This window comes from Tupaia chinensis, unplaced genomic scaffold, assembly GCF_000334495.1.
Source record: "Tupaia chinensis unplaced genomic scaffold, TupChi_1.0 Scaffold147608_1, whole genome shotgun sequence".
In the NCBI taxonomy this organism is placed as follows: domain Eukaryota; kingdom Metazoa; phylum Chordata; class Mammalia; order Scandentia; family Tupaiidae; genus Tupaia; species Tupaia belangeri.
The window spans coordinates 371,202-382,211 of NW_006207460.1; the positions used below are offsets into that span (position 1 = coordinate 371,202).

Genomic DNA, 11,010 nt, shown 5'->3' on the forward strand with positions numbered 1-11,010 from the left:
TTTATAGGATGCGTAAAGTTAGAGTTGTGCTCATGGAAATGTGTGTGTCACATGTGTTTGCTAGGAGGGTGTTTGGATTGATGAGGGTCTTTGGTGATTCAATAAAATGTGGGGGGAAAATGGTATAGAAAGCAAACATAGATAACAGAGACAGTGTGGGAGGAGAACAGGAGGTGGCAGAGGGTAAGAGATAGGGAACCAAGGATGGGGGGAAAAAGCAAAACATACAGAAAACAAGAAATGGAAGATCATTTGCTAATAATAACATGTTTGTTGATGTGCTTGATTGAGACAATATACAGTGTACTCTGGATGGAAAATCTCATTTTGTATGCTGTAATGATGTACAGTGAATGAATGCAAATAAATAAATTGGAAAAAAAAAAAAAGTTTATCTGAGGCCTGCAGGAAGCATAGTGAAGGCACTAGACTCTCATATGGCTGACTGTGGTTTGAGCCCTGGACCCCAGTGGTTTGGAAATCATGCTGGGTGCCTATACATATGTGCCCAAAATTGAGAGGAGAATGGAGGAGAAAGAACTGCAGTGTGGCCATCCCCTCTGGGGGATTTCTCACTTCCCCTGTGTCTCTCTCTAGCGAGCAAACATGTCCTATGGCCAAAAAAAAAAAGCTCTAAAAATAAAAGAAAACAACAGAGTTACCTCATGATTCACTAACTCCATTCCTTGGGTAGAAACTTAAAACCTAAGAGAACTGTAAACACTGTCCACATAAAATCTAGTACACAGGTGTTTCTGGTAACATTATTCATAGTAGCCAAAAAGTGGAAGCAACTCAAATGCCTACTACGTGAAGAACACATAAATAAAATGTGGTATACTCATATAATGGTCTATATGAGCCATTTAAAAAATATAGAAATAAAGTACTGATACATGTCACACTTGGATGAACCTTGATGAAATGTTATGCTAAGGAACTAGAAGCCATCACAAAAGACTACATATTATATGACTCCATTTTTATGACACGTCCAGAATAAGCAAATCTACAGAAAGAAAATGAACGGATGGTGGGGCAAACCACCAACAAAGGTGGAAAATGTACAGGGGACAATGTACAGTGACAGATAAACTGAAAAGGACTTAAGGATAATGAAATATTCTAAAATGATGTGATGTAGGGCCAGCAGGTATCATGGTGGTAGGGGTGCTGGACTCCCACATGGCCGACCACAGTTAGGATACCAGAATCTCAGACCTGGTGGCTTGCTTTTCACGTTTCCTCTCTGGTGTGCACACATGCCCTATGGTAAACTCAAATATAATGATGATAATAAATAAAATTTTAAAAATTAAAAAAATTATGTGATAATTGTTGCATAACACTATGAATACGCTTCTAAAAAAAATCACTGAATTGCATACTTTGAGAAGTAGGTTAATTTTATTGTAGGTGAATTATAGCTGACTAAAGTTACCAAAAAAAGAAAAATTTCTGGCGCCAGCCTACAGTATGGTTGTTAAAGTGCATGGATGCTACATGACCCACTGCCCCAGTGGCCACTATGAAAACATGTCAGGTGCAAATGCACACCTGCCCATGATCCCAAGAGAACAGAGAAGGGACTGCTGTATGACCATCCCCTATGAGGGGTGTTTTTCTCACCTTCCCTCTCTCCAGTGAGCACCCACACCTCATAGTAAAACTTAAAAAAAAAAAAAAAAAAAAGTACTTAAAGCTTAATATAATTAACTACAGGAATCCACCAATGTGGAAAAATACCCACCAGTTTCTAAGAATCAAAAAAGCAGACATCCTAGATACTTTACCAATTTTGATCTCCACTTCTCATGACAGAAGACGCTAAACAAAGCTTCTCTCTGATAGACCATGGTTCTGTGGGGCCAGTACTCAGCAGCTTGTGTTCTGAAAGGAAAGAAAGCTTATAGACAACCACCGAGACAGAAGCTATGAGCTCCAAACGGAGGACCAAATGCCTATACAAAATATCCCAAATCGTTAAGACAAGTGAGCTACTATCACCAAATCTTGACTTTCACCCCTCCAGTGGAAATATCACCTATTTGTTACATGTGAATTTATTTCTTAAACGCCATGGTTTCAAGCTCTGCTTTAAATTATTTAGAATATAGGTACTTCTGATTTTTCCACCTGAAGACCCAGTTTTTAAAACATCAATACTTTATTCCAATCTGAACAGGGCTTATTTCCCAGGATTCCGAGCGGCCACCCTCTCCTATTGCCCCGCCTCCCTCTTAGCATAAACTTGTTTACGTCTCTCCGCGCCCTCCACCACAGTTCAGTCCAAAAGCCCTTTTCTAGTCACGACCCGGGGCGGGGGAAGGCTTAAGGGCCTGAAACACAATGTCCTCAGCGGCACGGTTGAAAGAGCCCTTACTGTGCCTCGCAGTCACTGGTTAAGGTGACGGCTCTCGGAGAGGCCGGCTACTCCGCGAGGCTTCGACTGCTCTTCACCGGCATGCCGGGTTCTAGGATGCCTTTCTCTCTTACCGCGCAGGGCTCTCAACAAGCAAGGCTTGGGGGAGAGGGGGACGGCTGCTTCTCTCAAACCTCCGCTCTCTCCCTGAGACGCCAGACCAAACCTCTAGGCCCCAAAACGTTGGCCTTGACGACGCGCTCGGGCGCCAGAGTCTGAAAACCCTGAGTTCTCCAACCAACCACTCCTCCTACTCCGTAAGCGTGTGACAGAAAATGTGCCGCCTAGCCCTGGCTCTACAAAGGCCTAACGCGCAAAAACAGCTCAGACACTTACTGCCTGATCCGGTCGCCATCTTGGCCGCGAAGTCTCCCACCCCTGAGGAGAAACTGTCTAGAAAGGCTGACACCGGGAACTCTGGGAAGTAGCGTACGCGGGTTCGTTCGCGGGGCCTCCTGGGAAATGTAGTCCCGGCTCCAAGCCGACGCCCCCTAAATTATGTTGTGAGCTCCTGGAAAGGAGTGATTGCCAAAGAAGAACAGGAGCTGGAGCCTCAGGATTTCCTTTAGGCTGTTTAGGAAAGAAATGCCTAGGGTTCGAGGAAAACGGATACGTGAGAATAACCCCAAGCGAAACAAGTCCTATCACGCATCCGTTGGTAACCCGGAACCACATTGCGCTCAGCGGTTAAACGAAGGCCAACGGCCTCGGACTACCGCCCGCCCCTTTCCTTACGCTTATTGGTAGCTACAGGCTTTGCTATCTGATTGGCCGAAAAAGCGCAGCGCGTAATTTAAAACATTGTATTAGTAACAAAGCTGCACCTCGTGGGCGGGGTTGTGCTCTCCGGCTGCGGGAGTCCAGGTTCCTTAACCGGGTGTGGGTGAGCTGGTTTCGGACCCGGAGCAAGAGTCGCGCGTCTTCTGGTGAGTAAGTGACTGCTGCAGCCCTGGTTAGTAGCTCTATCCTGCACGGAATAGGCTTTAAGAAAGTGAGGTTTATTTCTTAATCCCTCTGTTCTCACTGTGGACCTTGGGCAAGGTGGAAAAGGAGCCCAGAACTGCACAGAACCCGCGGGTGAGGCGCCATCAGAGCGTGGCCTTCTGCTTTTGGAGCTGGGAATCTTTTGATTCCTGTTCGCGTTCGGAAACGTCTCCTCAGATTGGACTGAATGATGAACTCTCTCATCTCCTTCCTCTTTGCTCGGTAATTGGAAGGAAAAGAGAGCGGCAATTAAGACAGCGCTCTCGCTGCCTGGTGTCCTGGGCAAGTGATTGTTTCTTACCTATTAATAGAATTGGCAGCCTCTTTCGTCCCTTAATATTCTTCTCTCAACACATTCTTGTCTCGTTTAGACCTTAGCCGCTCCTGCTGTCATGTCGCAAGGGATCCTTTCTCCGCCAGCAGGCTTGCTGTCTGATGAGGATGTGGTGGTCTCCCCCATGTTTGAGTCCACAGCTGCAGATTTAGGATCGGTGATACGCAAGGACCTGCTATCAGACTGCTCTGTGATCTCTACCTCCCTGGAGGACAAGCAGCAGGTAAAGGGGTTGGGACTAGTACCTTGGAGGCAAAACATGATATCCTTAGCCTAATAGTTGTACATACAGAATAGGATGCAGTGAACAAACGGTAATCCGAGACCAGCAGCTGGCATGATAGTTATGTCACTGAACTCCCACATAGTCGACTGGGGTTCGAGTCTCCCCCTCCCCTTAAAGCTCACACTGGGCACCTATGTGTACATGCCCAAAATCCCAAGAGGAGAAAGGAGAAGGGGTTGGGGTGTGGCCATCTCCCCTGGGATATGATTTCTGGCTTTCGGTCTATCTCTCCAGAAAGCACATTGTGCCCTATTGCAAAAATCTCTTTAAAAAAACAAAAAAACAAAAAACAGAAATCTTGAAGGTCTGAGAGATCCACTTCAAAAATACAAAAATGTAGACTTGTGTGTCTATTGATTCTTTCTTTCTGCTAGGCTAGGGTTTATCAACTGCAGCAGCATTGACATTTGGGACCAGATAATTCTTTGTTATAGGTTGTCGTCCTGTCCTGTGCATTGTATGATTTTTAGTGGCACCCCTGGCCTCTACCCACAAAATGTCAATAGTACTGTCCCACATTTTCACATTTTGTCCTCTCTTATAGTTTCTCTTGGAAACGTAGAGTTCCATGAGAGCAGGGTCCTAGATGATATTCCTTACTACGGACAACCAGTGCATCTTAGAGTTCCTGGGCCATAGTAGCCACTCTCAAAATACCTGTCAAATGAGATGGGTGCTATTATTAACACCGTTCTACAGATGAGGAAACTGAGGCAAAGAGCAAAAAATTGTTCCAGGTCTTATAGTTACTAATAATGGAATTGGGACTTAAATTCAGGTGTATCTGTCTCCAGGGTGCTTGACTACTGTGCTTTACTATAGTTTCACTGATTTTTGCACCAGTCAACCAGTTCTAATTCAGATCATTGATATGGCCAATCAGGTTTGCAAAATACTGATGAGATAGGGAAAGGTGACAAAGTAGTAAAAAAACGTCCGTGTGGGTTAGAATGATTGTGGAACCACAGAATGGCTACATTTGAAGTGAAATAGGGTAGCATGATTCCTAGAAAGTGTGTTATGTTTGCTCAGATGTAACTGCTGAGATTAACCTGGGTCTCATACTGGAATTCTACCACAGGCACCATCTGAGGATAGTACAGAGAAGGTGAAAGTATACCTGAGGGTCAGGCCCTTGTTACCTTCAGAGTTGGAGCGACAGGAGGATCAGGTGCGTGTCTGAGGAGGGAATACTTAAGGTAAAATGATCCAGTACAAAAGAGGTTCCCAGGAATGTTTCCTTCTGTTGCAACGGATTTTTTCCCCTTCTCAGGGTTGTGTCCATATTGAGAATGTGGAGACCCTTGTTCTACAAGCCCCTAAGGACTCCTTTGCCCAGAAGAGCAATGAGCGGGGAATTGGCCAAGCCACCCACAAGTTCACCTTCTCTCAGGTATGGAGGTACTGGTCTGTGAACAGCAACTAACATGTTGGGGCAACTTTATTCCTTCTTTAGAGGGAAAGCTTCTCAACCAGATTGAGTTCCTTCTATACATATGCACATCTAAATTTGGGAGGCCCTAGGTATGTGCTAGTCAATACATCAAGTACTTAATGTACATTAATTGCCAACAGTTCCATTATCATCATTCCTATTTCCCCAACAGGAATACTGTAGTTCAGTGAAGATAATATTGCTGAAGTCATCTAGCTATTCATTGGCAGATTAGGACTTAGATCTAGACCCATGCATGTGACCATTTTATTGCTTCTTTGTGCACAGCCTCAGGCTTAGTGCATAGCATTCCTTAAGTTTTTGCTGATTTAGTTAAAAGATGGAGTAGCAGAGAGTGGTTGAATCCTCAGTGTATGGGGAATAGCTAGCAGCACTACAGGAAAAAACTGTTCAAGTGGTCTCCAGGCCAACTGGAGCCCACTGGGATACAGCTGGCTCTGCATTGGAGGCCAGTGGGAGATGAAGGATGGACCTTTGAGAAACTGGGTTTGTCTCTAGATCTTTGGGCCAGAAGTGGGACAGGCATCCTTCTTCAATCTGACGGTGAAGGAGATGGTAAAGGATGTACTCAAAGGGCAGAACTGGCTCATCTATACATATGGAGTCACCAATTCAGGGAAAACCCACACAGTCCAAGGTGAGTAGACAGGCTTCAAAGGATTAATAGCAGTAGTGTTGTCTTTCTTTACCTTTTGAGTTACTAAGAGAAAGGCAGTTGCCTCAGCTGTCCATCTTTCATATGCCCCCAGGTACCAGCAAGGATGGAGGGATCCTACCCCGCTCCCTGGCTCTCATCTTCAATAGTCTCCAAGGTCAACTTCATCCAACACCTGATCTGAAGCCTTTGCTCTCCAACGAGGTGATCTGGCTAGACAGTAAGCAGATCCGACAAGAGGAAATGAAAAAGCTGTCCCTGCTAAATGGAGGCCTGCAAGAGGTGACATACTGTTTTCTGTGGAGGTGGGGACCCCAGTATAAATCTTGGGAAGTTTTGTGCTAACATTCTCCTGACCTTTCAGGAGGAGCTTTCCACCTCCTTAAAAAGGAGCGTCTACATTGAAGGTCGGATGGGTGCCACCACCAGCTTCGACAGTGGCATTGCTGGACTCTCCTCCTCCAGTCAGTTTACCAGCAGTAGCCAGCTGGATGGTATGTACTATGACTGGTCTCTATGTCAAGTACAGTAGGAACCCTCTCTCTCTGCTCCCAATAGCTGCTAGTTGTGCAGATCCGAGGTTGCACCCTGAGATCCTACCAAGGCCCCTGCAGGCCAAAGAAAAGATGAGCTGCTTTAGAGTTGATGCCCTATACATTGGCTTCTTCCCCAGAAACAAGTCAGCGATGGGCCCAGCCAGATACTGCCCCAGTAAGCGTCCCTGCAGATATTCGCTTCTCCGTCTGGATTTCCTTCTTCGAGATCTACAATGAACTGCTTTATGATCTGTTAGAACTGCCTAATCAGCAGCGCAAGAGGCAGACTCTGAGGCTATGTGAAGATCAAAATGGCAATCCCTATGTGAAAGGTATAGGAATGTGGGAAAGGTTGCCCTGGAGGGGATTTAGAAAAAGACTAGGAAGAGTTAGGTGTTCCTATGCCTTTCTTTCATTTACTCTCAGATCTCAATTGGATTCATGTTCAAGATGCTGAGGAGGCTTGGAAACTCTTGAAAATAGGTCGTAAGAATCAGAGCTTCGCCAGCACCCACTTGAACCAGAACTCTAGCCGCAGGTGAGTAAGGTTTGAGAACAGGCCCTTTCCTGTGTTCTGGGAAATATTAGTCCTCAACTTGATTGTGGAAGATGTACAATAACTTTCTTGTTTCTTAACTTTTAGTCACAGCATCTTCTCGATCCGAATCCTGCATCTTCAGGGGGAAGGGGATATAGTCCCCAAGATCAGTGAGTAAGTTTTTCCATTAAAAAATGTGGGCTTTGGGGCCAGCAGGTGGTGTGGTGGTTACAGTTTTGGACTCCCACATGGCCAACTGCAGTCCAAATCCTGAACCTGGAATCTTGAAAATCATGTTAGACACATATGTGTGCATGCCCAAAATCCCAAGAGGAGAGTGGAGAATGGATTGTGGTGTGGCTATTCCCCTGGGGGATGATTTCCCACTGCCCTCTCACTGTCTCTGTCTCTTTCTCTCCAGCAAGCATACATGCCCTATAGCAAAAATCTTTTTTTTTAAAGATGTGCTTTGGCCTAGCCTAGTGGTTAAAGGAACTGGATCCTACATGGGTGACGGCAGTTTGAATTCTGGTCCCTAGTGGCTTAAAATACACACCGGGTGCAAGTGCGTTGATGCCCTAAGTCCCCACAGATAGAACAGGGATTATGGCATGACCATATCCCATTAAGGGATGTGTTCTTCCACTCTCCTTCTTTCTCTTTTTCTCTGGTAGGTGCATGTGCCCTCTGGCACTTTAAAAAAAAAAAGGAAATAAAATTTTGGGCTTCTTAATTGTAAATGGTAGTGAGAGGGACAGGGGGAAGGCCTCTGAGGAATTACTTGTTTTCCTTCTTTGAGACTCTCTATGGACCCTCCCTTCTCCAGAATTACACAAAGGGCTGGAGGGTTTGTAATATATGAGGTCCTTATGATCTGACCCAGATCCTGTGCATTGTTCTAGGTTGTCACTCTGTGATCTGGCTGGCTCAGAGCGCTGCAAAGACCAGAAGAGTGGTGAAAGGCTTAAGGAAGCTGGAAACATTAACACATCTCTGCACACCCTAGGCCGATGTATTGCTGCCTTGCGCCAAAACCAGCAGAACCGGTGAGCTCATAAGCTGTGGGCTGGAATGTTTTGAGGCCCTGCAGTTTGCTAAGAGACTCATTGATCACCATTAAGGAGGGTGCTAAGGGCCGGATCTTTACTCACACTCTATTCTCTCTGATTCTTTGCTAGGTCAAAGCTGAACCTAGTTCCCTTCCGTGACAGCAAGTTGACTAGAGTGTTCCAAGGCTTCTTCACAGGCCGAGGCCGTTCCTGCATGATTGTCAATGTGAATCCTTGTGCGTCAACCTATGATGAGACTCTTCATGTAGCCAAATTCTCAGCCATTGCCAGTCAGGTGAGAAGCTATATATAGCTGTGACTGTTATGCTCACTTTGGGCTGCTAACTTTAAAAAAGCTACTAGGGACCAGCTAAGGTACTATTAGGTTTTTGGGAAAGTCAAGACATTTTTCTATACAAAAATGCATCCTGACTTTCCTAACAACCCAATAGTTATTCAATTAAGTTTTTTCCCCTTCCTTAGCTTGTGCATACCCCACCTGTACAACTGGGATTTCCATCCCTGCATTCACTCATCAAGGAACACAGTCTTCGTGCATCCCCTGGCTTAGAGAAAGAGACTAAAGCAGAGCCAGGCCTTGATGATGACATTGAAGATGAAGTTGATATCTCCGTGTATGGCAAGGAGGTAAGAACACAAGAATGCTTTGATGCAGCAGTTTAATGGGTATACATTTTCCATGTTGCCTTTCAGGTTTGTGCCTTTTGGGAGCATGGGCATCTGATGACCTCAGACACTTGTCCCTCCTAGGAGCTCTTACAGGTGGTAGAAGCCATGAAAGCACTGCTTTTGAAAGAACGACAGGAAAAATTGCAGCTGGAGATGCAGCTCCGTGATGAAATTTGCACTGAGATGGTGGAGCAGATGCAACAACGGGAACAATGGTGCAGGTACTGGCTGAGTAGCCCCTCTTGTTCTGTCATCTGATATAGGGTGGGAAGTAGGGACTGAGATACAGATGAGTTTCAAGGTCCATCCTCCAGGTTCACTCCTCAGAATCTTCACTCATTTCTCTTTTTCTGTCTTCCTGATGGAACATTTGGACAGTGAACATTTGGACACCCAAAAGGAACTCTTGGAGGAAATGTATGAAGAGAAACTGAAGATCCTCAAAGAATCACTGACAAGTTTTTACCAAGAAGAGCTTCAGGTGAGTTGCCCTAAACCAGCCCCAAGTAGCTGCTCAGATTTCCACTAGCTTGCCTAAAGTAAACAGGTTTTATAAACTCTGATGCAGGCAAGATCTCTCACTTTTCTGTTCCTTTTTCTTTTAAATTTCCAGAGGGAGCATACATTCACCAGAAAGGGAGAGGAAGGGCAAATGGGACATGATCACACAACTGTCCTCTCTCTCCCATTTCTCCATCCTGCTGGAATTTTGAGCATGCACATGTGCGTGCCCAGAGTGCTTTTTCAAGCCACCAGGGCTAGGGTTCAAACCGGTCAGCCATGTGGGATTCCCCCTTAACCACTAGGCTATGGGGCCGACTACAACCTGGTGACCCTATTAAGGATTTAGTTGAGTGGACAGTGGTCTAAATACTGCCTAATGGGCTTTCAAGGCCTCAGTGTCAGGAAGTTTTATTTGTTCAGTCATCTCTTCCTGCAGTATTTGTGTGACTCCAGACAGAATTTTGCTCTTTATTTCCCTCTTAGGAGCGGGATGAAAAGATCGAAGAACTAGAAGCTCTCTTGCAGGAAGCCAAACATCAGCCAGTGGCCCGTCAACAATCGGGGTCTGAATTATCCCTACGGCGGTCACAAAGGTTGGCAGCTTCTGCATCTACCCAGCAGCTCCAGGAAGTTAAAGCTAAACTAGAACAATGCAAAGCAGAGCTGAGCTCCACCACTGAAGGTGAGGAAGTAGAGAAGGCAGGAGGTCTATCAGTAGCTTGGGGGAGAGCTATTATTCAAATGTGGGCCTTCAGATTCTAACTCCCAACATAATTTCAACTCCAGCTATATCCCCCTGACCTTCCTCTCTTGGATGCACAAAGTTTTACTTTATATTTGATATAAGCTACTGTTAACTCAGTTAAAGAGGTAAGTCCAAGATGACTGGAAAACCCACATACTGGAATCTGTTTGTTTCTCTCAGAGCTACAGAAGTATCAGAAAATGTTAGAACCACCACCCTCAGCCAAGCCCTTTACCACTGATGTGGACAAGAAGTTAGAGGAAGGACAAAAGGTAATTACCATTCTCTATTACCAAAACTCTTAATTCAGGAAGTTTCTAACACCCAGTACTTTATCACTGGTTCATGTGAGAATAAGGTATTTTCTGTGCACAGTCCTAGGGACTGGCTATTTCATTCAGCTGACTAGCCTTTCTAATTTTACTTCTCTTCAAATGCTACCCAAGCCCTCCAGGATCATTATCCTAGTTGACCGTTACCAAAATCTGATAACTAATCCTTTTTCAGAACATACGGTTGCTGCGGTCAGAGCTTCAGAAACTTGGTGCATCTCTGCAGTCAGCAGAAAGAGCCTGTTGTCACAGCACTGGGGCAGGAAAACTTCGTCAAGCCTTGACCACTTGTGATGACATACTAGCCAAACAGGTTAGGACAGTCCATGTAACCCCTTCTGTCCTACTAGCCCACTCTAGTTGAATATGTGAGGAAAGAAATGGAAGGAAAAGGTAAAGATTTTTAGGCTGAATTTACAGCAAATGGAATTTCTCTTCTTGCAAAATAAAAGAATATATATATACATATATATATATAT

At 45.1% G+C, this 11,010-nt stretch overlaps 2 protein-coding genes across 2 annotated transcripts in view; one reads left to right on the top strand and one right to left on the bottom strand.

Annotated features, from left to right (window-relative positions):
- The window catches only part of BRD8 (bromodomain containing 8), a gene marked incomplete in the record, with an annotated part of 76,911 nt that extends 74,058 nt beyond the window's left edge, over positions 1-2,853 (bottom strand). The window contains 2 exon segments of the mRNA XM_027768838.1: positions 1,794-1,890; positions 2,759-2,853. Coding sequence (XP_027624639.1) covers positions 1,794-1,890; positions 2,759-2,777 — 116 coding nt within the window.
- Positions 2,854-3,245: 392 nt separating this feature from the next.
- The window catches only part of KIF20A (kinesin family member 20A), a 9,814-nt gene continuing 2,049 nt past the window's right edge, over positions 3,246-11,010 (top strand). Inside the window, exons 1-18 of the mRNA XM_006169887.3 lie at positions 3,246-3,348; positions 3,778-3,963; positions 5,108-5,197; positions 5,300-5,419; positions 5,981-6,119; positions 6,232-6,419; positions 6,502-6,631; positions 6,811-7,005; positions 7,100-7,211; positions 7,317-7,385; positions 8,114-8,257; positions 8,390-8,555; positions 8,744-8,908; positions 9,032-9,171; positions 9,329-9,431; positions 9,938-10,136; positions 10,380-10,471; positions 10,707-10,844. Of these exons, the coding sequence (XP_006169949.1) occupies positions 3,799-3,963; positions 5,108-5,197; positions 5,300-5,419; positions 5,981-6,119; positions 6,232-6,419; positions 6,502-6,631; positions 6,811-7,005; positions 7,100-7,211; positions 7,317-7,385; positions 8,114-8,257; positions 8,390-8,555; positions 8,744-8,908; positions 9,032-9,171; positions 9,329-9,431; positions 9,938-10,136; positions 10,380-10,471; positions 10,707-10,844 (2,355 nt within the window). The 5' untranslated portion in view covers positions 3,246-3,348; positions 3,778-3,798. The remainder of the gene's footprint in view (positions 3,349-3,777; positions 3,964-5,107; positions 5,198-5,299; positions 5,420-5,980; positions 6,120-6,231; positions 6,420-6,501; positions 6,632-6,810; positions 7,006-7,099; positions 7,212-7,316; positions 7,386-8,113; positions 8,258-8,389; positions 8,556-8,743; positions 8,909-9,031; positions 9,172-9,328; positions 9,432-9,937; positions 10,137-10,379; positions 10,472-10,706; positions 10,845-11,010) is intronic.